Source organism: Petaurus breviceps, unplaced genomic scaffold, assembly GCF_028583685.1.
Source record: "Petaurus breviceps papuanus isolate PSGF00001 unplaced genomic scaffold, PetGlider_PUasm1.0 178, whole genome shotgun sequence".
Taxonomy (NCBI): Eukaryota; Metazoa; Chordata; class Mammalia; order Diprotodontia; family Petauridae; genus Petaurus; species Petaurus breviceps.
Window position 1 is genome coordinate 21,582 of NW_027185777.1, and position 27,294 is coordinate 48,875.

Here is a 27,294-nt window from a genome sequence, read left to right on the forward strand (position 1 = left end):
TATCTATCTATCTATCTATCTATCTATCTATCTATCTATCTATCTATATTATATACTATCTATCTATATGTATTTCCATATACCCCTTTATGTACTATCTTCTCCCATTAGAATGGAAAGCAAGCTACTTGATGGTTGGGACTGCCCTTCTTTTTGTCTGTATTTCTGTCTGTGGGTTTCCAATGATGTCATGGTGGCAAAGTGGCATTAGCCCAAGTCCAAAGAAAGACTAGATTTTGGAAATAACAACAAAGGTAAGAAACACACTGAATAGTACCTTAGCTGAACTAAAGAAATGAAACCACTTTTGTCTCAGAAAGAAAGCAGAAAAGACCACAAAGCAAGAGCGTCTCCTGTTGCCATGGTCCCAGCTCTGTTCTCTAGTAACAATTTACCCAGAGATGTGATCGTTAGGAAGATGTATCCCAGGTTACAGACTCCAGATGCCTTCCAACCTCATTAACACACCTTATACTAGCTTAAATGCTGGAGAATGATGGAGATTATTAAGCATATCCTTTGAAAAAGTTGTACATGCCAAGGTCCAGGGCTGCCCAGCAAAAAGAGGAGTTGCTATAAACATTTAAGATTAGTGCTACTAATAACTCAAAGGGTTGAAAGTAGCTCAGTAGTTAAATTGCTCTGCAGCCTCAAAGAAGTCACTTAACTCATTCATTTCAATCTCTCCACCTGAAAAACAGACATAATATTTACCTATCTTACCAGAGAACTCTGAGAAAAACAGGAAAAACTTAATCACTGAGTTTGGGAAACAGAAATCTTGATCACAGTGTTTAACAACAGTGAATCTCTCAGAATGTAGTAGATAATAGAAGACTGCATTCCAAATTGATGAGAGCACTGACAACCTTGCCACCTTGCCTTTGGGGAAAGTCTCCAGATTCAAACACAGCATAAATTAACACTATATCTAATGAAGTAACTTGGGGGGGCAGGGGTGGGGGGAGAATGTTATTAACAACAACAAACTCCAAAACAATTCATGGAGAACTCAATAAAGGAACTAGATTGGAATTGAAGCATTATTATAGACCAAATTGTCTCTCCAATTGTCTGAACATAACAGTAGCTCACAAAAATTTAAGAACCATGTATTAATAGACGTTTTCATACTGAATTTACATAGTCCATCCAAAATACATGGAATGAAAAGTTTTCAAAGTATAGAGCCATAGTGGAAGAAATCAAAAGTATGTGGGAACAGGAAAGTACATGTATAAAATCCATATTGTCTTCTTGTATACTGCCGTTGTCTCAAAGATACCTGACATGAGTCTACAGAGACAAGCTGGCATTGTAGCACCCTCATTCAATCACAAAAATCAATTATGCTAGCCATATTAATGATAAAAGAATAAGAATAGAATTTGCATATCACTTCAAGGTTTGCAAAATGCTTTATAAATATCTCTTTTGATCCTCATAACAAACCTAGGAGGTAGGCACTGTTATGGTTCCCGTTTTACAGATGAGGAAATTGAGGCAAATAGAGGTTAAGTGACTTGCCCAGGATCAGACAGTTAATAAATATCTGAGGTTGAATTTGAAGTCGTCTTCCCAACTCTAGGTCCAGCACTCTATCCACAATACCACTTGTCTCAGGGCCACTTCTAACCAAACTCATCACCCATGAAAAAAAGAGATTAATGAAATGATAATCATAATTCCTCACATTGATATAGTGCAATAACATTTGCAAAGTGCTTGACATACATTATCTCATTTAAACTAAAAAGATACACATTCTTCTCTGTGGACAAACTTGGGGGCATTGGGGCCAGAAATAGCAAAGTGACTGAGGAAAGTCAGGTGATAGAGCAGATAGAGCACAAGTCTTGAAGATGGGAAGATCCGAGTTCAAATCTTGCCTCTTACTAACTTTATGAACTTGGACACATCAATTATCATCTCAGACTCAATTCCTTTCTCTTAAAGAAGGAATTCCTAGTGAGTCAAAAGCAATCTACCAGTTTCCTCATTTTACCTTCGTCATTTTCAAACTAGTTATTACCATGTTATTCTGGACTGGTGCTGATTCCAGCCAGTCCCCTGGTAGTTTATGTTCAATGCTGGAATGAAATGAGATATGTGTAGGTTATTTGACTTATCCAAAGGAGACAGTTAGCCATAGCAGGAAAAGTGTCTTCCATAAAGATAGGCATTGAAGATGATCTAAGTTGATTCAATTGAGTGAATCTCTCTTCCTCTGATCCATCAGCCAAGTACACCTGGAGCTACTCATCTGTTGTTTTTGTTTGCTTGTTTGGAAATGATATCAACAGTTTGAGCCTTTAGTCTCCCTGACCCAATCCAGTCTCAGAGATGGCATCAATACCTTTTGAAGAAAAGCTAGCCTAACTTTCATAGGAGATAGGGGTTAGAGCATTGCTCCAAAAACACATGTCCTGCTCTTCCCTTAAATAAAATGTCTCCTGGGGGTAGGGACAATGTATTTTCCTTTCTTTATATTCCTGGGTCTTAACATAGTACCTGGCATAAAAGTGCTTAAGAAATGCTTGTTGAATCAATGAATGAATGAATCTCCACTGCTCAAGAAGTGTTAGAGTAGGAATGGGAACACCACCCACCTTCATGCCTCCCACCCCCAACACTCACTGTTTTCTTCTCTCTCAGGTCAATCTCAGCTAGCCCTTACCACTCAGAATCATCAATATTCTTCTCCAATATGGGAAGCATTTTTAAAAGGCTTTAGGGGAATAAAAGTACCTCTTTCTCAGCAAAAGAGCAGAAGCTCCATTCCCCAGGCCTCTGCCCCCTGGATCCTTGGGAAACTGAGCACCATTAAACCTTATCTGTGATTAATTCCAAAGGTAATTGAACCACATTTTTATCTTTTGCAGCTTGGCTATCTACTACTTGAATTCTGTTTCTAAAGGCCTTACAAGAGCCAATACACAGCTGAGGAAGAAAATCCAGGCAGTGAGTAGAATGGGTATTCTTTCATGTAGAGTGTAGAGATGGGTTCATTCATTTTCAAAATAGATTTGTCCCATGAGCCCAGATATATCATTAATAATGATAATTTTAGCTAGAACTTATATAGTAATTTAAGGTTTGCAAATAATTTTATATCTTTATCTCATAATAAACCTGTTAGGTGAGTGCTATTATCCTCATTTTACAGATGAGGAAACTGAGGCTGAAAGAGATTAAGTGTCAAGGTCACAATCTAATAAACATCAAGGTGAGAATCTGAACTCAGGTTTCCTGACTCCAAGTCCAATACTCTATCCAGTGTACCACCTAGCATTAAATCAAAGAATCAACTGAAATTCTCACTTGAAACCAAATCTCAAATTCAACATCAAAAAAAAGAAATTAGCACTTTACATTGTTCAATAGTATTCATCCACATATAGATGCATTTGGGGGTTAATTACAATAATGGTAATGATTTATAACAAGTGGGAATATTAGCTCATGCCAAATTAGAGTGGAATCACAATGAATTCACAAGCTATGCATGCATGATAAATTCATAACCCCAGCAATTCAGCCCAATTAAATTTAATCCTGTGAATAATACTTCAAGGAAAGCATGTTGTCATAACATATTGCTTAATCTCCAGAACCCAACTCATCTGCCTGACCTTACACCAAGAAATAGCACATCACCCCACCCTATCCTCTCTTTCTTCCAACCCACTATCTGCCTTGTCTAACATTAATAACTGACATTTATATATATATATATATATGTATATACATATGTGTATATTTGGCAAGCTTGTCAAAATGTCTTAAATATGTTATGCCTCTTTATTCTATGAGCATTTATTAAATGCCTACTATGAACAAGATGCTAGAGATGGAAAGGGCAACATAAGTGTATACGTGTATGTATCAGTATACACACACATAGTTTTTCATGTGTGTGTGTGAATTCCTTTCTTTGCTTTGTATCTCTAGTACCTTGGACATTTCCTTGAGGGAAACAAATACACTCAGAGACACATACATATATAAATTCCTTGAGGGAAATTATATACATGCATACATACATGTATACACACACATACATATATAATCTGCCAAGAAAATTGAACCACACTTTTATCTTTTACAGATAATATAGAGATTTATTTTATATGTGTATATATTTCATTTATATTCATTTCCCTCCAGTTTATATACTTGTATGTATCTGTTTATGTATATATATATAATGTCAATTAATAAACAACTATTAAGACCCTACTATGAGCTTCCCCATACTTCTAACCACAATTTCTTTCAGTTCACAAAGTAGTTTTCTGCCCTCCCTTTATTAAGCAGTATGTAATAGCCCTCCATAGCATCAATAATAGAGCATTTCAGATAAGTTATCAAAGAAATGAAACCATGCTCCCTGCCTTAAGGATCTCACCTTTCCATCCCCACCCCCAATCACCTGTGCCCCATCCCCCAATTTGGATCACAGACGTCACTAATGAAGCAGTTTAAGTGACCGATTAGATAAGAGTCCCAGACCTAGGAGCAAAAAGATCCAAGTTCATATCTTCTCTGAGTAAGTCATTTTACCACTTTTTGACTCAGTTTCCCACAGCTATAAAATGAGGATGTTAATGCATTATATGTGTTATGTAGGGTTGTTGTAAAGTAAAATAACATACTATTTGTAAAGCAATGCGTAAGCATTAGAGGGGCTAGCTGTTGCTGTTGTGGTTGTGGTTGTGGTTGTGGTCGTCACTGCTGATTTTGTTGTCATTCCTGTAGCTCCGAGAAGCTGAAAAGACAAGTAAAAGCATGAAAGCCAGTGCAGCCATGAAAAGCTTACAGGACTCGTTCACAAACAGCTTCAAGAATATGAGCCCGCTCCAAACCACTGAGGAAGGTAAGCGATGCTAGGATCCCATGCTCCCTTCCATTCTGAATCCATTCCCACCAGGAGGGGATGGAGAGTGGAGACACCTGTTCATTGAAGTCTCTGGGGGTTACTGGGTGGGCCTAGGGTAGTGATGCATTCTTTTGAGCAGGATGGTTAAGATGTAAAGAGTATAAACACTTAAGCATTTAGACACTTTCACCTGCTCATAAGACATTTATTCTTGTCTTTGAGTTACCACATGCCAGAATGTAGGTTCTCCTAAATGCCCTGAAACTTGAGTATTGTATAACTAGGCCCTGATTAGTGCGAATAATTAATTCTGTTGAAGTAGGCAAGTGTATTCAAAGTACTCAAAGTTATAATCATGAAAAATATGGTGAGCAGTTCCAACCCACTGGACATATGCCATGCAAATTCCAATAATGCACCCACTTATTCACGCTAATTAGAAGCCCGCTGTATCGGGGGAAAGAGCCCCAGATCTAGTCAGTACTGTTTCTGACACATGAGAATTTGTGTGGCCAGGGGTAAGCTATTCAGCTTTTCGGAAGCTGTTTCCCTATCTCTAAAATGTGGATAATAATCCCAGTAGTTCTTCCTCAGTGGGTTGTCGTGAGGCCCCAAGGATACGATATTCATAAACTGCTCTGTAGACTATAAAACCCTATAGAAATGCCAGCAACTCTTCCAAGGTTCCCTCCTGTTCCACATTCCTCTCTCCTCTCATGTTCTTAACTACCCATACATTTCAATACAGACAACCTGATTTATTTATTCCCTTTAACCAGCAAAGCACTTCAGACTCTGTTGACAGAAGAAAACATTCACAGGTGCCTTTACAGCTCCCTTCAAATGCACTGTGCAGAGCTAGTCCCTTATGTATTGGTTTCAGGGAAATCAGCTCAAGAATTTCCAGGAATCTCTAAAGATGATTCCTCCATTCCATGGGAACAAGGAGGACTGTGGGGTCTGAGGCAGCAGGGGAGCTGAAGTGAGACTTTGGCAGGCTTCCCTGGGGGGGAGGGGGGTCTCTGTTTTCATGCTAAAGGAAAAGAAGCAGATGAAAATCCATTGCTTTTTTTTTTTCACTTTTCTTACTCCTTTGAAAAAGTAATAGTTCAGCTCAACAAACATTTATGAACTGTCTGCTCCACACCAGGCACGGCACTTTGGACCACAAAGACAAAAAGGAATAGAATTGTTACTCTCAAGGAGCTAACATTCTACTGGGCAAATATAACACACAGAGATAAGCAAATGCTAGGTCACATGAGGAGGGAAAGAGTACTAACAACTTGGGGAGATCAGGAAAAATTTTATGAAGAAGGTGGTCCCTAAGTGGAGTTTAGCCTTGAAGAAAAATAAGTCTAAGAGGTGAAAATGATGAAAGAGTCCATTACAGGTATGATGGATGGTTTGTGTAAATGGAATGTTCAATTCAAGGAACCAACTGTCTCCCAGTTTGGCTAAAGCATAGTAGACTATAAATGCAGGCTAGAAAGGTAGTGAGCTTAAACCTGCATATTCAGGGACTGCCTTTGTTTGTGCAATGAGAGCAACCTTCTGCTTTCAGAGCCTTAAAGAGGAAGCAGCTGGGAAGGAGAAATGGAACCTTTGCATCAGCCACTCACATATCAGTGGGGGGAGGAGGAGCCTGGAAATGTACAGGATCGAACCATGCATGGCTTGGTAGCAGATTGTTATTACAATCCATGAGAGAGGGCCAACCTGACATCAACACTCAATTGACAAGACAACATCTGCTGGGGTAATTGAAACTCATGAGGACGTCTCTGACCATCCCATGGCATCACAGGGCTCTCCACCACCTCCAAACATCAACCAGCCACACTAACCCTAATGGGCAGCCAGCTCTGTTGGAAACCACGTACCAATTGTTTAATGATTCTTAGGCAGATTAAGTAATGAATAGGAAGTAAAATAGCCCAACCTCACAAAAATCAATAGTGTGATGATTGGAGTAGAGAAGAGGTAGGCAACACTACTCTGAAACAATCCTTCTCCTGCCACCTCGGGACAAATGATCCCACTGCTACTTATCTAGAGCTAATTAAAGTATGTGCCAGCTGGGAAGAAATAGAGCTTAGTTCCATTCATTTTGCTAGCCATAGTATAAACCCTGAAAGAGAGAGCAGGCTGATTTTTTTTAAGTGTGGGCTATTACCTTCTTTATATGGATAAATCAGAGTGTCCTCATGCTCTGCTTCCCCCAGAAATTATCCTAATTTCTAAACATAGAATCTCAAGGCTGGCACATGTTTACCTAGAGCACTAAATGCTAGCATAATTCCAAGAAAATATGATAAGCAGCTATGCCATCCATTTCATGGTACTGTAATACTTAGCCTTAACCATAACTACTCCCAAAGCCTGCTTAAAAACACACACATCAAAACAAAGGGGAAAAAACTGCTCAGTGGAGACAGGTTTTTCAGGTGCATGGACACTTGGATAAAGAGATCATCCTTATGCTGAAATCAGAGTGGGCTCTCTGCATATAGGCTCTGAACAAAGCACAGACGAAGAGAGAGCTCAGAGCCTTAAGGAGCTGATTGGCTTATTCCACCTATCCCATCTGTATCAAATATGAACCAAACACATTGCAATGATTTCTTTTCTTTTACTTTACTTACCGGTCATGACAACCCAGGGAAGAAAGAAAAATACAAAATGGCGGTCAGTCCTTCTGGAATATTGACAAAGAGCAAAGATGGCAGGCAGTGCCAAGAATCACAATTTTTAGACTGCAATTAATTTACTATTGATACTTTCAATGTCTTATCTTTACCCAGTGACCAATCCATCAATCGGCAATCTTTATTAAGAAATTATTACATGCTGGGAACTGGGGATACAAAGAAAAACGAAAATAGGCCCTGCCCTCAAGAAGATTTTAATAAGAGAAAAGGCATGCACATAAATAGATACATGGGGAGATCAGACAGAAGGCAACCTTAGAGGGGGAGACATTAGCAGTTGGGGGTACTAGGAAGGACTGTCTGCAGAAGGCAACCAAAGCACAGACATAATGATGAAAAAAATGAAGCATATTACTCTCTACGACTTAGCTACAAATGAAATACAAGACAAAAAAAACTTGTACCTACAAGTAAAGATGACTCATAGGTTCTCCCTAAAGAAGCAATAAGGGAATTGGTGGAGTTGGTTTCATCGTGTACTCAAAGACAACAGACACATCACTTCATCGATTCTCAGTCATCTCCTACTGTGGTGCCTGAGAAGAATTTGCACAAAGATCATCATAAAGATGACTGCTGCTTTTGTGATAACATCTATTGCAAAGGATAAAGAAATAGAGCAATTCAATAAAGAAGTCACTATACGCCTCAAAGTTAATCAACGTATACTTAATATTCAATGGCTCTAAAGATGGGCAGAAGGGAGGGAAGTGAAAAATGTGATGGATAATATGGTTCAGAAATAAAAAAAAAATGAAAAGGTGCACAGATACTCTCTATGTAGAGAATTTGGAGTTGCCTAGGTGGCAAGCACCAACTGACATGATAAAAATGAAATTAATTGTAGTCTAACACACAAAAGCTGGTTACCAATGTAAGAGTCATTTATGACTCAGCTATCTTGGGTAGTCAGACTACCAATTTATTTGAGCGAGAATCAAAATCAATACCAAATTAGAACAAGAATGAGAAAAAGAGGCATGATATGTAATTAAAAATTCAATCTGACTTATTTAAACAAGCTTGTTAAAACTTATTTGAGTTTATTTAAACTATTTTTAAATACTGAAAAAGAGGAAATGGATAAAAGGACAGAAATCAACATAGAAAATTATTATTTTCCAAGAAAGCTTAATGTATGTTAATCACCACAACAAACCCAAAAGATCATAGGAACTCTCTGTTAACAGACACTTAATTTCCTTGACAGAGAACTATGATAAGCAAGGGCAATGCCAGCTTGAGATATAAACTCATTTGCAAAATCTTAAGAAGGAAAATGTTGGAATATGAGTAGGATATGAGGCAATAGCCTCGTAAAATAGCAAAAAGTAGTGGAAGGAAAAATAAATGTACAGAAAGCTTTGTGTGAAACCCAATTAGCCCCAGAAGATCCCAAGAACATTTAAGGATAAGCCTGGAAGGACAACAGATGAAAAATGTGAAAGATTCATCAAGATTTCTATATCAAATCATTCTCTTCCATCAATGACAGTAAAACCACTATATTGAGTCTCTTCACATTATGGTCCATGCTATTTACTCTAAGTGGAAGTAGACACAAAACATTGAAGTAACCAAAGAGGAGAAAATCAACTATACCAGAACAGCCCTACACAGAGGAGGTCCCTACTGGAGGCAATATGAATTTGAGGATGTTGACAGATTGGTTCTCCAGGGAGTTGAAAGAGGAAAAGATTCTGAGTGATCAGGAGAAAAAAAAAATCACATGGATATGGATAAAAAGGGTTGAATGAGAGTTGAATATGTATGTAACATGCAAATGTATATAGAAAAAAAATATGTGCAAGTGCATCCAGGGAAGTGCATTGGGGTTTATTTCATCAAACAGATCGAGGAGTGAACAAGCTCACCAGTGTTATTTTAGGGGAGGAGGGAGTAAAAATTTTTTAAAGGAAGGGGGGTGGATAATACACTGATTCTTGTGTTACTTAATCCTTTTATTTATTTCTCTCTCCCATTAATATTTTTTTATCTCAAGGAAACAAGTCAGAATCTGATCATCAAAACCACCCTAAGAAGAAAAAGGAGGGGGACTCTAGGAATATTAGCTCTGGCAAAGGAATGATGCTACCAGCTAGCCTGCGCCTGGCAGTAACCAGAGCCCCTGGTCCAAGGTCTGAAGGACCCCTACCTGGAAATCTTCAGCCCCATCTCCAGCGACCTGGGTCATCGCCTGGAAGGGCAAAGGGGAACCCAGGACAGTGACCTAGAGGGAGAGCTGGAGTGGAGAACAGTGGTTCCAAATTCCATTCCCTCCTACCTCTGTCCTCCCATCATGCCTCCCAGTGTAACCCTCCCATTAGACTGAGCACATCCCATTTCCTTATAATGGGTTTGTTTTGTTACTCCCCGGTTCAGGTTGCATCAAAGTAGGAAATGTGGAGGGACCGTGATTCAGTTTTATTTTAAAACAAAGCCATGGTGCCTTCCCTCCCACGCCCAGCCCCCACCTCTGGCCCCTTCTATGTGTCTGCTTCTTAGCTCCTTCAGGTTCAGGTGGTCTAGGTTTAAAGCAAATGCTCACACCTCTAGTATTTCTGGAGATTCCTGTCCTTGGGAAAGGGGAGCAGGCCCGGAACTGGCTGTTCTTGGCTTTCTTGGCATATGGGCTCATGAAGGGAACAAACTTCTGCTAATTGAAATACACCTACTGTGACCAGAGGTAGAGGAAAAGGAGTCCAAAGGCGCTGCCTTCACCGGCACAGATAGCAGCCCACCCTATCTCCTCGATCAATCAACTAATCAATTGGTCAGTATTTACTAAATTCCAAGTATGTGCCACACAGTGTTGGGGATACAAAAACTTAAAAAAAAAAGAACCACTTTCAAAGAGCTTAAATTCCACATGAGGGGATTACAATAGCCTCAGTGGTCTGGGAGCAGAGAGAAGGGTCCAACAGCAGCCCTGATATCTCAGGGACATCATCCCAGTTTTAACCTGAAGCTCCCAGTTCGGGTGGGGTACAGGACTAGGTCTGCTCTCCTTCCACAGCTCTGACTCTGTGCGAGCTCACAGCCCAGCCTCCAGAAATCTTGGGCATCACCACAGGCTCTAAAGTAGGTCCTCTGAAACCAGCATCCATAGAATTACAAAAACACAGGATGTGAGTGCTGGGTGGGGTTAGTTTTCATATTATAGGTGGTGAAAGGGCCACATAGAGAGATGAAGCAGCATCACTGTGTTGGGGAAGGGAGGGAGAAACCACACAGCATCAGGAAAAATGCTGTCACAGAATGTCAGAACTGGGGGGGACCTTAGCGCAACCCCCTCACTTTACAGAGAAGGGAACAAAGACTGAGACAGTCAGAGTGACTGACTTGCCCAAGTTCTGACGGCCAATTAGCCCCAGATTTGGGACTATCACCACAGAACCAAAGAATTGCGGAATTGTGGGATGAAAGAATCTTGGACTATAGAGACAATGCCGTGCAGTGGACAGAGCCCTCAAACTGAAGGGGATCTGAAGGGTTCTACTTACTTGCTACCTGTATGACCTTGAGTGAGTCTCCTCACTCCCACAAGGTTCTTGTGAAGAAGTAATAAGAAAAAAATATACATATGTATATATTCACACAGACATACACATACATATATCTATATATCCCTTTGTAATTTTACATATGCTTTATAAATGTAAGCTGCTATGATAAAAGGTGAATATAAAATATTGATTTGTCCAAGTTTCATGGTCAGTAAGTGATACAGCTGGATATGCTTCCTAGATTTACAGAATCATGGGCTTTTCCACCTGAATTCAGTTTTTGAAGACTTTGGTTGGACCACTAATTGTATAAGATAGAAGAGATGGGTCCTGAGCAGAACATACATTCTGTCCTGCAGAATGGACAGAAGTTATTTGACTTCATAAAATCACAGAGTTATAGACTCACTGCATTTCAGGGCTAGCCCGGCCCTCACTTACTTTTCACATAAAGAAACTAAAAGTCCAGAAAACGAGCAAGGGATGGATCACAGAAACCACAAAAACATAAAATCACAGATGTATGGAATTGTGTTATCTAAGGCCAAGACAGAGGAGGTGATGGGCCAAGGTCACACAGCTAAAAGGTCCAAGCCTAGAATCACAGAAATTCAGAGAATCATGGAATCAGAAAATGATATCCCCATGGAATAAATGTGGGACCATGGGATTATAGACTAAAGGAATCACAGGTCACAAAATGCTAGCACTGAAAGGAATGTCTAAATTCGTCTACTCATAGGATCATGTAATCACACATTTAGAACTGGAAATGCCCTTAGAGGTGCTCTAGCCCCGTTCTCTCATTTTACTGGTAGCAAGGTGGTACAATGGATAGACCATCACACCTGGGGTCAGGAAGATCCAAGTTCAAATCTGGCTTCAGATACTTACTGTGTGACTCTGGGCAAGTCACTTAACCCTGTTTGCCTCTGTTTTCTTATCTTTAAAATGGAGATAATAATAGCCCCTATCTCATAGGGTTATTGAGAAGATCAAATAATAGTGTATTTCTAAAGCACTTAGCACCATGCCTGGCACATGGTAGGCACGATATAAATGCTGCCATAGCTGTTACTACTAGATAAGAAAATGGAGATATAGATTAGAAGAGATTAATTAGATGAGAGAGATGGAATGACAAGTCCAGCATCCAATCCCTTACTAACTAGTGAGGGACCAAACTCAGATCCATAGAACTGAATAATACATTCAGAGAAAAACAGAATCATTCAATCAGTGAATGTGTAACTGGGAGGGACTTCAGGGATAATCTCATCTAAAACTCCTTCATTTTACAGAGGGGAAACAGGCCCACAGAGGTCAAGTGACTTACCCAAGATCACATAGTTCAGAGTGACCCAGGTAAGAAAAGACAGAGGCGCAAAAATAATCACAAGAAATTACAAAAGCACATCCCTTTTCCCCTGTATTCACCCTGCTTGTTAAACAAAAAACATAATTCTTTCCATTGTAGGGAATTTTCAAATCCATTAGTCACTCGCTGTCCTATGACCTAAAGGTTAAATTTATATCAATTTGCCAGACTGCCTGTCAGAGTATTATATCGGTGTCTCTTTTCTAAGAAATAAATAAATAATCCTAGGGGTGATGATGACCATTTTGTGAAGTGACACCAAAAACCATTGTTTTAAAATGTTTGCCAAGTGACTTCACAATTGTGCCAAAGGTTGACTCTATGGAACTGTGATTGATTAGATAGCGCTAAGCAGTGCAGAGCTTTTTTTTTTTCTTTTTTCAATTTTTTCTGCATTCAAAAGTTATTCCTTAACTGGCTGAGTGCTGTAAGGTCAATGTAAGCCTTATCTCAAAGGTAAGAGGACAGAAAAGGTCCTAGCTACCTTCTGGAAGTTAGCCTTCTTTTCTAAATTTGGGACCTTGCCCAGGATCTCTCTGGCCAGCTGTGCCAGCACGCTTGAAGGTACTCACAGCTTGAGTAAACAAATGACTTCCTAACAAGGTTTGTAGCGTTGCATGTGTCCCCTTTAGGACCACTGACTCAAATTCCTGTTCACTCTCAGAGGGACATACACCTTCAGTTCTCAGCTCATTTCCAAAGCAGAGATGACTAACATAGCCTGAGCTCAATCAATTATCAAGCCCTTCCCTGCTTGTTACAAAGTCTACCCATTTCCCCAAGGTCTCTCTCCTGAATCATCCCCTAAATGAGTTACACTGCCCTTCCACCAAACCCCAGGTAGCAGTCTTCCAAAAGCTTAGAACAGTTTTAAAATATTTCATCAAATATGCCTTAGAGTAATATCAAATAGACATAATTCACAGACATGAGAACTTAGAGACCAGTAAATACAATCCCTCGTTTTTCAGGTAAAGAAACCAAGGTCCAAAGAGACTGTGATTTACCCAATAACCTTTACCATGGGATGAAGAGAGTGACTCTCCCAAGTGAGAAGGATGCAAGGCTGTTGGCACACTGGCATTTGAAAGCCAAAATAGAAGACTAAGAGGACCAAGAATATTTCTGAGGACCTCCCTCTCCTACAGCATGATGGGAGGCCTGATATGTAGTAACCATAACCAGAAAGCTTTAAATAGACTTCAACTAATTCTATCACACAACCACCTATTAGGCCAGTGCTTTCTAATGAACTGCAGAGTCGAATTCCTGAACAATTTGGAAGCTAAAAGCCCAATACTTCTTTTATTTTTTCATTTTCTTTTTGATAAGAAGCCTTAAATCTGATCAGAGTAATTGATTTAACTTTATATTCTTGTCCACATTCAACTCAACTTTTTTCTCAACTATACTGTTGCTTATTATGCCAACCATGGCACGTAGCACAATGCTGAACACATAGTATGTATCTATTAAATGAAGATCTACCAACCTTCAAAATAGAGATTATTTTGTTAGCAAACAAAACAATGTCCAAAAAATGACAACGCAATGGAGGCATGTAGTTCTGAGATGTTCACCTTGAGTAGCACTCATACTGGTGGGCATGCAATAAATCTCCCAGTCAAAGAGTTTTTACCTATTTCCACAGCATCCAACTACATTTTAAGGTCAATAATTCACCTGGCACTGAAGTCATTTACAAGGAAATGGAGTCAGTTGACTTAAAGCCCCAAAAGGATGTATTTGCCATGATTTATTCACTTTTTTCTCATTCATTTAATAAATTCCTGATTTCCTATTTGTTAACTTCAATTTGTACTGTTCCTTTAATGAATAAAAGCTACACTGATTTTCATTTTTGGAATGAGAGTTGTATCTATGGAAAGGGACTTTCTCATTATATAGTTTTTTAGAAGAATGAATCATCATTAGCTTGTGATTCACTAGTTTGACATCAGAGTCCCTGAGTTGGGTTCATTACTAAGACTAAGATGTGACACCCTGCTGTTGGTACCACACAGTGCTCTGCCACGGAAACAGCAAAAAAGGACACACCTGGTAGTATTAGAACATATTGCACAGAAAGGGAGCCCTGAGTGAACCAAATAGCTAAAAAGGAGAGGCTAAAAACATTTGGATCATAAGCTATAAAGGCAAAACACAAAGAACTATTCAACAATGAAGAGATATGGTTGAATAGACAGTGGCACATTAGTATAATGAAATATGATGAAGCATCAAAACTGACAAGGATGGAGAAAGTGGAGAAATCTGGAAAGGCTTTTAGGAAATAGTGAAAAGATAGTACAAAGTGGGGGGGAAAAAGCAGAAGCGGAAAAAAAGAACATACTAGAAAAAAAGCACATACTAACAATGACTGTGCAGGAAGAAATGTGAATGAGAATGAATGGGAAAAGAATCCTTTTGAATCTTAGAGCAAGTAACCAAAAAAATCATGCTTTTTATGCATTGAAATTAATTCATTTAAATGTAAATAATTGCAAAATATGTAACTAGTACTGATGTCTAATATTAAGTCATAAATCATTAAATACCTGAATCAGAAATGTATACAGTTGTTTGTCAGTACTAGAAGTCAAGTGTCATGAGATCATAGATTGATAGCTCCCAGAAACTTCAAAAGTCACCCAATCCAACCCCCCTCATTTTATAGAGGAGAAAGCTAACGCTTCTGAAAATCAAGCCCCTTGCCAAAGTCACAGAGGGAATAAGCATTAAACATGGGATTTGTGCCCACATCCTGTGATTTTCAGAGTCAATGCCCTCTCCTCTACAACAGGCTGTCTTTCATATCCCTAAGGTTTTGGGGTTTTTTGGGTTTTTTGCTTTTTGAAGGGGGGAAGGCAGGGCAATTGGAATTAAGTGACTTGCCCAAGGTCACACAGTACTTACTTGTTAAGTGTCTGAGGTCAGATTTGAACTCAGGTCCTCCTGACTCCAGGGCTGGGGCTCTATTCACTGCACCACCTACCCACCCCTTAAAAATTTTAAAGAATAGTTTTTAAGAAGTCTTAAAGAATAGTTTGGGGACGAATTAAAGGAAGCCCTACTTTGCACAATAAGAAATCATTTTCCCCAAGAAACACTACAAGCTGAAAATATAAGTAGGTTAGAGACAAGTTTAGATACATAAGTTAGTTTAGCCAACAGTCTATGGTTGCAAATGACCCTTTGGGAACAGTGAGGGGGACTGCAACCCTCCTCTACATAATGATCTTCATAGAAACATAGTGTTGACATAGAGAAGACATCAGTCTAACCCAATGTGATTTTGGTAAATTCCTGGAATCTGAGTATAGAGGAAACAGAAACCATCTAACCCAGAACATGTCTGAATGGAAATCCCTTCAACTGTCCCCCCCCACCCCAGAATAGCCACCCAAGCTTCCATCTAAGAACATCCAAAGAGAGAATTGACTACTTTATAAAGCAGTTCACTTCACTTCTGAACATCTTAAATCATTAATTTTTTTCTTTACAACAAGTTTAAATCCATCTCTTCAAAATTTCTCTCTATTATTCCTATTCTGCTTTCTGGAGCTGAGGAGAGTACTAGGCATACAGGAGGCTGTGGAAGAGATAAAAAATCTTATTGTGGAACAAAATCTATCTGCTCCAGGTAAACTCAGTGGCAGTCATTATCTTAGCCAAGACAATAACAAAAATTGACACGATTTAAAAGTATAAACTGTGAAGTTGCATTAATGCTTATGGCCATAGAAAATTAATTAATATCTCCCCAACTGATTAATGGTCAAAGGATATGAACCAGCAGTTTTCAGAGGAAGAAATCAAAGCTGTCTATAGTCATATGAAAAATGCTCTAAATCGCTAAAAATTAGAGAAATGCACATTTAAAAAAACTCTGAGGTGCCACCTCTCAAGCATAAGATTGGCAACATGACAGAAAAGAAAAATGACAAATGCTGAGGGTGGGTGGAAAAATTTGGAAACTAATGCACTGTTGGCAGAGTTGTGAACTAATCCAACCATTCTGGAGAACACTTTGGAACTATGCCCAAAGGGCTATAAAACTGTGCATATCCTTTGACCTAGCAGTACTGCTAGAAGGTCTATACTCCAAGGAGATCAAAGGAATAGAAAAGGACTCATATGTACAAAAATATTAAACTGAGCATGCTCTTTTTTTTTTTGCTTCCTGCAGGGGGGGAAGGCAGGGCTATTGGGGTTAAGTGACTTGCCCAAGGTCACACGGCTAGTAAGTTAAGTATCCGAGGCTGAATTTGAACTTAGGTCCTCCTGATTTCAGGGCTGGTGCTCTATTCACTGCACCACTTAGCAGCCCCTGAACATACTCTTTTGATGTAGCAGTACTGCATCTTGGTCTATACCTCAAAGGGATCAAAGGCAAGGAAAAGAACCAAATGCACAAAAATATTTATAGCAGCTCTTTCTGTGATGGCAAAGAAATGGAAACTGAGGAAATGATCATCAACCAGGGAATGGCTGGACAAGTTTGATATATGAATGTGATGGAATACTATCGTACTGAGAGAAATTATATAGGGGATAGTTTCAGGAAAAATCTGGGGAAAATTACATGAATTGAGGCAAAGTGAAGTGGGCAGAACCAGGAAAATAACATAGCAACAACAATATTATAAAGATAATCAACTCTTAAAGACTTAGTAACTCTGATTGATATAGTAATCCACCACAATTAAAAATATTCATGATGAAAAATGGTATCTACCTTCAGAGAGAAAACGGAGGGACTCAGAGTTCAGACTGAGCCATATTTTATCCTCTTTCTTTTTCTCAGGGTGGTTTTTTTTTTTAACATGGCTATACAGAAACTTATTTTGCATGACTTCATATTTGTTATAGGTTTTGCATACTTTGCCTTCTCAATGCGGAGAAAGAATTTGGAATGGAAAATAAAAAGAAAATTGAGTTTGAAAAGGAAATGCATTATTATCAATGTTTTAATATATATGTATATATATGTGTGTGCATATATATATACCCACACAGATATAGAACAAATGTCATAGAGCCAAAAAGTAGTTAATCAATTTATAGAAATACAGTAAAATTATATCAGACATAGACAAATCTAGTAAAAGATAGAAAAAAAAAGTTAAAGATCTGAAAATTTTTTTGAAAAGTTAGATGTCGGGGTGGTTAGGTTGCACAATGAATACAGCACCAGCATAATAGATGTCTAGTGAGTAGGAACAGAAAAGAGTACAAATGTTTATCAAATGTAAATGGGACAATTAAAAAAATTGACCATGTATTAAGGCTTTTTTTTTAAATACTTTTAAATACTAGCAAAGAGGATATAGTAATATATCAAAAAGATCTTATGTTATTAACTAAGGCACATTTATGACAGTCGTGCAAGATTTGTTCAATATTAGGAATGCTACAAATGTAATAAACTATATTAAAAATTAAAATGTAAAAAAAATTAAAAATTACACGGTAAAAAATAAACAACAAAAACTAGCAGGAAAAGATAGAAAAAAATGTACTTATAATAACCAAAGCACTATAAAATACCTAGGAGTCCATCTACCAAGAAACACACAGGAACTCTCTAAATACAACTACAAAATACTCTTTACAGAAACAAAGACAGAGTAAATTAGTGGAGCAATATTAACCAGTCGTAATTGAATCATCAGTCAGTCAACAAACATTTATTATGCACCTACTTTTTGCAAGGTACTATGTAAGCTCAGAGAAGACAAAGAAAGGTAAAAAGCAGTCCATTTTCTCAAGGTCACCAATATAATAAAAATTATAATACTACCTAAGTTAATTTAATGATTTAGTATCATTCCAAAGAATTGCCTCATTTTTCTTTTTTTATTCTGAACTTAAACATCAAATAAAATAGGCATTTTGAAATATAAATGTAAATTACTACATAGAAAAAGAATTTTCCATGAAACTGTGGGTCTCTGTTATAGGCAGTTTGCTTTTCTATTTAAATATATGATGAATTAAATATGTAACTTTCAAAGTTGTCTTGGTTGTCTATGGTTCTCTCTGATTCTTTCTGTTACTCTGTGTATTTTTTCCAAATATTCTTCAATGACCTTTTTTTCCCCTTTTTCCTATTTATTTTTGCTAGAAAATTTGATCAGTGGAACAAATTGGGTACTCAACATAAAGAAGTAAACCTAATAATACAGTATTTGATAAATCCAAAGACCACAACTACTGAGGTAAGGATTCACTTATTCAACAAGAACTCTTGGGAAAATAGGAAAACAATGTGGCAGAATTAGGGTTAATCCGTCATCTCACATTTTATATAACAATTTTGTTGTTCACTCTTAGTTCTGGAAGTGGACCATAGCATCAGGAAGGTGATGGCATGACTTGCAAGTGAATTGGATGTAAGTGAGGAAGGGCTGTGCAAAGTCACCAGGCATATAACAATAGGCCCCAAATGGTGATATGATTTATATATAAAAGGTCACACCATAAACAAATTAAGGGAGGAACAAAGAAAATACATTTTGCAACAAATAAAGGGAAGAGTTCATGACCAGACAAGGGATAAAGAAGATAATAGAGAATAAAATGGACAATTTTGATTTTAGAAAAACCTAAAAGTTTTACACAAACAAAATCAATTTAGATAAAGTTAGAAAGAAAACAGTTAACTAGGGGAAAACATTTTCAATCAATTTCTCTGGAAAACATCTGATATCCAAGACACATAAAAAACTGATTCAAAATATTAAAATGATTTTTTTTTTGCTTTTTGGAGGGCAATTGGGGTTAAGTGATTTGCCTGAAGTCACATGTCTAGTAATTGTGTCAAGTGTCTGAGGCTGGATTTGAATTCAGGTCCTCCTGACTGCAAGGCCAGTGCTCTATTCACTGTGCCACCTAGCCACCCCTAAAATGACATTCTTAAATAAATGATCAAAGGATATGAATGAACAATTCTTTTTAAAATAGGTTTTTATCTCTTTTATAAGCATTTCTTTTTCTACCTATAGCCTGCTATGAATATTTTTGCTCATATGGGTCCTTTTCCTCTTAAAAAAAAAAATTTCTAGTGTAGTATCTCTGTATCAAAAAGCATTCATCGTTTAGTAACTTTGGGGACAGTTCCAAATTGCTTCCTGGAATAGCTGGACCAATTCATTGTTTTATCAACAGTTCATTAATGTGACTGTTTTCCTATAACCTCTTCAACATCTGTCATTTTCTTCTTTTGGCATCTTTGTGACTGATGGCAAAGTAAGATAGAACTTCAGAATTGTTTTAATTTTCATTTCTCTATTAGTAAACTGAAGCGTTATTTCATTTAGTTATTAATAACTTGGATTTCTTTCTTAAAAACTTCCTGTTTATATCCTTTGACCATTTATGTATTGAGGAATGGCTCTTGTTCTTATAAATATGAATCAATTCCTTTCATATCTTTGCTAAGATAACTTTAACACAGAAAGTTACCAAAAAGATTTTTCCCCAGTTACCAAAAAGGCAGTCTCAAATGAACAAATAAAATCTATCAAACATCATATGAAAAATTTTCCAAAATTAGAGACATGCAAATTAAAACTCCAGGGCTCTGCCTTATACCTATCAATTTGGAAAAAAAAATGATTAAAAAAAAATTCCAGTGACAACTGAGGGACAGAGAAAGTAGAAACACTGGCTCACAGTTGGTACAATGTTGCAGCCTAAAAATTGTTCAGCCATTCTGAAAACAAATTTGGAACTATCCCCCAAAAGACACTAACTTGTGTATACCCTTTCACCTGGCAATGACACTACTAAGTCTATGCCCCAAAGAAATCAGAGAAAGAGGAAAAGGATTCACATGTACAAAAATATTTAAAGGAGCTCTTTTTGTTGTAGCAAAGAACTGGAAACTAATGCTCATCCATTGGGAAATGAACAAATTATGGTATGTGAATGTAATGGAATATTATTGTACTGTAAGAAATGACTTTTCAGAAAAACCTGAGGTTTGCTGAACTAATAGAAGTGTTAGAATAAAGTGAAGATCAGGAGAATTTATAAAATAATCATTGTAAAAATGAGTGACTTTGAAAGTCTAAAGGACTCTTATCGATGCGATGACCAACCACAATTCTAGAGGACTAATATGAAGTATGTTACCTACCTAATGACAAGAAAGTTGATGAACTCAAGATGCAGAATGAGAAGCACATTTTTCAATGTGGAAAATTATAGATTTGTTTTCAATTGACCCTGATTACTTGTTATAAGGACTGTGTTTTTTCCCTTTTTTGTGTGTGTGGGGAGAAATGGGGGATGGGAAAGAGAAGAGAGCTAGTGATATGTTGTAAAAAAAAAAAAAAAAGAAAAGAAAGATGAGAGTTATTTAGACAAATTTTAAATGCACAGAAAAGAATCTAAGTCCAGAAATTAAAACCAATGGGCAAGATAACTTTGAAAGTAACATGGCGGACTTATTTTTACTTTTTTTTAAAAAAACAAACTGTACATAATAAAGATTCTTGGTATCCTATATCATCCTCTAGTTCTACTCTACTTCATATATGGAAATGTCATCTCTTTTTCTGGTGCTCATTAAATTCAGAATAAAAAGAATTTTTAAAAAAATTCAAAAGACTCCTTCTCTTGGAGGAAACATCCAGCCAAACTTCAGTACATGCTTGGCACCAAGGAAGCTTTTATCAAATGCTTTTTCATTTATTTCATTCACATCCAGTTATTAATTCTATACCATAAGCTCCAGCACATACATCTGTTGCCTTCTCTCCTAATATGGTCACTGTTCTAGTTAAGGCTCATCACCTTTTACCTGCACTATTGAAAAAGGTTCCTAATTGGTCTCCCTGCACCCTTCTCCAATTCATCCTCTCCATAGCTTCCAAATTAATATTCCTAAAATACAGGTCTGACTATGTCCCTGCCCTGAGCACACCTTTCAAGTGGCCACTATTGTCTCTGGGGTGAAAGACAGACTCTTCAATTAGAGGGCATTTACAGCCTCTGGCTCCCATCTACCTTTCCAATGTTTCCCCTTCTAACACTCTATACTCCAGCCAAATTGATTCTATAAACTTGGTATTTCATCCCCCATCTCTTGACTTTTTTCAGAAACTGTCCTCTATACGTACAATGTATTCTTTCCCAGACACCCCTCCAGTAAGAGTCCCCGGCTTCCTGAAAGATTCCTTCCCGGCAACGAGATAAACCTCGGTCTGATTCCCCCACTGCTTGGTGCTCACTCCCTCATCAGATGAGCCGGTATTTACTCATCTATGTAAATGTATGTCACTGCTTTTCACCCCCATTAGAGTTTAAACTCTTTGAAAGCAGGGAAGAAGGAGAAAAAGGAGGAAGAGGAGGAAGAAAAGGGAGAGGAAAAGGAGAAGGAGGAAGAAGAGGAGGAGGAAAGGCATCAATTAAGAACTTCATAAGAATTATATATATATATATATATAATTTGTACATATATATTTGTACAGGTATATACCTACACATGTATATGGTTATATGTATATATATATGTGTATAAAAATTCTGAGGAGAGAGAGAGAGGAAGGGGAGAGGAGGGAGAGAAAGAAAGAGGGAGAGAGGGAGAGAGAGAGGGTGTGGAAAAGAGAGAGGGAAGATATTCTTGGAAAAACTGAGAAGTAAACCGGCAGTGTTCACCATTTCCTCCAGCAGACCATCAGTTTCTCCTGCAGTATTGCAAGTACTTCCTAACCAGTCTTTGGGCTTCCCCTGTTTGCCTCTCCAGACCACTCCACACACAGCTACCAAAATAATCTTCCTGAAGCACTAGTCTGACCACATCACTCCCTGGCCTCGGTGCCTCCCTATCATCACCTCTAGGATGATGAACTCCAATCTGGCAATGAGAGCCCTTCACAAACTGGCTCACTCAGTAGTGTCAAGCTCAAATAGAAACAGGGTCATTAAACCAACCATAAGGATCGCCACAGGCCACATATTGCCTTAGGAAATCACATATTAACATTATCTGTATCTATTATATTTTCATTTATTTTACAAACTATTTCTCAATTGCATTTTGATAAGCTTCCAACCCCACTAGGAAGTGTTGTGACCAACGTCTGCCATCTCTGTACTAAGCCATCTGACCAGACTAGACTCAGCCACTTCTCCTGAGCTCTGTTCCAGCCAAAGCCCTGGAGCTGCTGATCTCCCTCCCCTCCTCTGCCTTTGCCCATCCCTGGCATTCTCCCCTTCTCCCCTCCCCTCCTTACAATCCCCAGCTTCTTTCAAGACTGAGTTCATGTACCATCTCCTACAGGAAGTTTTTCCTGATCCCAAGAGCTGCTGAAGTTTTGTGGTTATAAAATACTTCCATATGCAATCTCTCATCTGATCTTGACAACTCTGTGAAGTGCACAGGACAAGAATTATTATCTTTTTTTTTTTTTTGAGGAGAAAACTGAGGTTCAGATACAGTAAGTGATTTTTTCCCCCAAGTTCAAAATCAGTAAATAAAAAAAGTCAGGACTTAAAAACCAAGTTTTCTGAGAAGGGCTGTATTTTTCCCACTCTGCAGAGATATTCTTCACATAGTAGTCATTTAGTAAATATTTGATAAATGAATGAATGACTGATTGAATGAATAAATGAAGGAAAACTCAAAGAAACCTTCCCCAGGCAGGCCCACAATCTCTCTTTCCTGATCTTCTTGCAGTATAAACTTTCCTGGGCTACCTGACCCATTCTATCAGAGAATTCTGTAACGTAAACCAGAGGTATCAAACACTGTGGGCAACACTCCCAAATGTTCTGGGGACCAGATTAAAGTGTAATTGGGAAATTACACAGTAAAATTGTAATTGAGAAATTTAACAATGTAAATACAAATACAATGAAACATAGATAACATTACATTTTAAAACTAAGTCAATATGGAACCTGCAGGGAGCCTTAAGTACAGATTAACAAGCCCATTTCTATTTGGGTTCAACATCACTTATCAAAACCAGGAGTCTGTTGTCAATCAGAAGGAACCTTCCAGATCTCAATCCTTCCGTGTCTCTCTCTCTCTCTCTCTCTCTCTCTCTCTCTCTTTCTCTCTCCAATGAATCCATTACCATTCATTGCAGTTTCACATGCTCTGAACTCTTACTTTTCATATAGACACAAAAGTGATTGAACCATCCAGGTGTCTCTAAGGCACCAAGTCCCACCTGGAACTCCAAGCACTCAAAATTCACAAAGGCACCCTCCACTCTTACCTGCCTCATTCTGCAACTTGAGACTCCAAATAACTTTGAACATGAATTTGCCAACTCTTCATTCTTCTCTCTTGCCAAGCTCTCCATTCTGAATCAAATCAGGTTCCACGTTTTTACTGCCGTGCTTAAAAAATAAAGGTATAAAAGATTTCAGAGGCAAAAGTCCCTGGTGACTTAAGTGCAGTAAAAAACATCAATTAACGAAAAGCCCAAGCACTGCCACACCCTCAATGAATGGGAATTATATCATCCATGAGTTTTTAGAAAAAGAAACAAATGACAAGAAGACAAAGTGATCCCAGGAATTCAGTTTAAAAAGAAAAAAAACTTCATGGAGTCAGTGCAACTTCAGTCCAGTTTTTTGTATCTTTGATATCTACTACTAAACAAGGATGTTAATAGGAAAACAGGTCTTCTATGCTCTCTTCCTTTCACAAATGAGAAAATTAAAAACCAAATATGGCAAATTACTTTTCCAAGGACACATAGGTAGTAAATACCAGAGATGAGTCATGAACCCAAGTCATCTGACAGCAAATACAGTGCCCCTAACTACTACTGTACCAATCAGTGAGAACAAATTCAATAAACTATACCTACTAAGACAGGAAAGCAGATTAATTAATACACTTTGGAAAGAATTTCAACAAAGATTTCTGATGAATGAATAGTGAACAAGAAAATGAAGTCAACCAGAATTTCACCTTCTCCCTATCCCCCCAAACATTCACTTTAATCGGGAGTTTGAGACACTTTTTTTTCTTTACTCACTACTGAAACCTACCTTAGTAAAGACATACCAGTATGAAAAAGGATACAACCAATTCTTCCCTGTACTTCATAGGTATAATGTATACAATTACTCTAATATAATTACCTCACTACTGAGAATTTTGGCTCACTCCCCCCATCCCCCACCATTTGCATCACCAATCTGTAATCAGCTGCACCAGCAGATCTCCAAAAGTCTTCCCCTCCAGTTGAGTCATTTCAAATGTCTTCCTTGCAACACTGCTAAAAAAAAAAAACAGTTCCCTGTGGTTCCCTCCAGGGTCTCACTAATTGGCCTCCATAAGGTTGCAGCTCCATTCACAATCCTTAATTCCCCCTCTAACTGTCTGGTCTGAGACTATCCATCAAAACAGGAAGTTCATGCAGCAACAGCAGTAAAGTTATCCAGCACCTGAAGGGCACTTTCCCTCTTAAAAACAGTATTTTCCAATCTGTTACCTTATTTTATCCATCAAAAACCTCTCATGAGATAGGAAAGGAAGGCATTTTCTTTCCCATGTTTTCATATGTGAGAAAAATCAGTTCCAGAGAGGTAAAATTATACTGTTGTTTGTCAGTGTGTTTGTTCTGAGACTGGGTCCTCCTCTCTTGCCTAGTCATAAGGTTCAGTGGCCATTCATACCCCCCAACCCTATGCCCCGACTAATTTGCACAAGAGGTTTGACCTGCTTCATTTTCAACCTTCAGCCCCTTCTTAGGCACCTGGTGCCCCTGCCCCACTCCCAAATACTCACCATGTTGGTGTCAGACAGTGTAGAGAGCACCCTCCCAGATACCAGGGATGACTGGTACGTGCCAGCCTAAATGACCCATAGAAAGATCATACTAAAATGGGGACAAGATCACAGACTCATAGGCTACAGCTAGAAGGACCTTGGAAAATACCTAGTCCAATCTCTTCATTTTACAAATAAAGAAACCGAGGCCCAGGTAGGTTAAGTAGTTTGCCCAAAATCACACCCGTAATAAGAAGATTTGAACCCACATTCTCTGACTCCAAAGCCTGTGCTTTTCCCAGTGCACTATACTGTCTATTTGGCCATGGTTGTTCCAAAGCAAATCACACACATGTGCCATTTATCTCAGTGACTGACAAAACACCGATCTGATAACAAATATTAAGGGATATATTCTCTTTGATTTGACAGACCATCTCTCATTCTTGGGAGAGGTCCTTTAGGGTCAAGGTTACAAACCATCTTGGGCTACTCTTTTCAGCTAACAGACAGGCACAGACCTTGCTCTCTTAATCAGCTGAAGTCCCCAAAGCGGTCATTGGCATTGGCGCCATCTTGCCCATCACAAGAGCTCGTTTGAAAATCAGTTGCGGAACATGAGAGATCCAGAGGAACAAAGCAAGATTTGTATGAGACAATGAAGGGCAGATTAGACAGAACCAAGAATGATGCACACAATAAGTACAAGAGTAAAAATGAAAAGATCACTAAAAGTCAAATTATGAGCAAATGGAAAACCAAGGATGGTCCCCGAGAGCAGGGACCTTCTTCCTCAAAGCTGGGCACAATGGGGCATGCCTCCGCAGGTGCAGGCACTGTACTAGATGTTTGTCATTGAGACTTGTTGTTGTTATTGTTGTTTGAAGGAAGCGTTCAATATGTAGGGTAGAGGTAGGCTTTCTATTTATTTGTTGTCCAGTTGTTTTTCAGTCGTGTCCAACTCCTTGTGACCCCATTTGGGGTCTTCTTGGCAAAGATAGTAGAGTGGTTTGCTTTTTCCTTCTTCAGCTTATTTTACAGATGAGGAAACTGAGGCAAACAGGGTTAAGTGACTTGTCCAGGGTCACACAGTAAGTGTCTGAGGCCAGATTTTAATTCAGGAAGATGAGCCTTCCTAACTCTAAGACCAGAACTCTATCCACTGCACCAAAAAGCTGCGCAAACGAAAGAGAATTTTTAAAAGTAGAAAACAGTAGAAAGAGATGCAGCCCCCTGCCATGCTGAAGCAGACCTCCAACTCACCTAGATAACAGAGTGGCACATGTACCATGTCCCCCAAAATGAAGGAAAAGGCTGAATGGGGGCTACCAAAGAGGCAAGTGTGTCCTTATGTCCTTGGGAGAAAACTGGGTCCAAAACCTGGCCCAGAGTCAAAGCAATTATGGCTTGGCCTTTGTCAGAGGACTTTGCCTTAAGAAGCTGCCAGCTTGGCTCTGAGTTTCTCACAACGTCCCTGTGAAGTGGAAGTGGGACAGAGTGACCCGTTATCTCCACTTCACAGAGACAGCTGAGATGCAGTTAGAGGCAGAGCTGAGCCTGAGACTCAGGGTGCGCAGCGCCAGCTGCCCCAAAGACTGACTCCTCATGTGACCCACAGAAGATTTATTAACCACCTACTGTGTTTCAGACACTGTATATGTATGTGTGTGTTTGTATGGTGTTTATACATTTACACATGTGTATGTGAGCATATATATCCATACATATGTGTGTATATATCTTGATATTAATATAGCCCAAAAGTGCACCAAGACTTTCAGAACACCCTCTACGTGAACATTTTAGACGCTGTATGCAGTAGAAGTTTACATAAATTTAGAAGTTGCATCATGAAGTGTTTGTGATTACTGATAGTTAAATTTTTAAATGAATGAAATCAACTAGAATAAATATTGGTTGAATTTGCTCCTTTTTGTTTTTTTTTAAATTATAGTTATTTCTATATGTATTGTATTCCCTTGTTAGCTTATGAGCTCCATGAGGGCAGTAATTGTGTCATATGTAATACTTGTTCCTCCCCCAGGGCAATGGACAGATACAAGGAGGGAGCTACTAAG

The 27,294-nt window shown here is 38.4% G+C and overlaps 1 protein-coding gene across 1 annotated transcript in view; it reads left to right on the top strand.

The window, feature by feature from the left end:
* The window catches only part of LOC138159818 (transmembrane channel-like protein 2), a gene marked incomplete at its 5' end in the record, with an annotated part of 45,799 nt that extends 18,984 nt beyond the window's left edge, over nucleotides 1-26,815 (top strand). Inside the window, 3 exons of the mRNA XM_069086113.1 lie at nucleotides 2,883-2,961; nucleotides 4,759-4,876; nucleotides 26,739-26,815. Coding sequence (XP_068942214.1) covers nucleotides 2,883-2,961; nucleotides 4,759-4,876; nucleotides 26,739-26,815 — 274 coding nt within the window. The remainder of the gene's footprint in view (nucleotides 1-2,882; nucleotides 2,962-4,758; nucleotides 4,877-26,738) is intronic.
* Nucleotides 26,816-27,294: the final 479 nt, after the last annotated feature.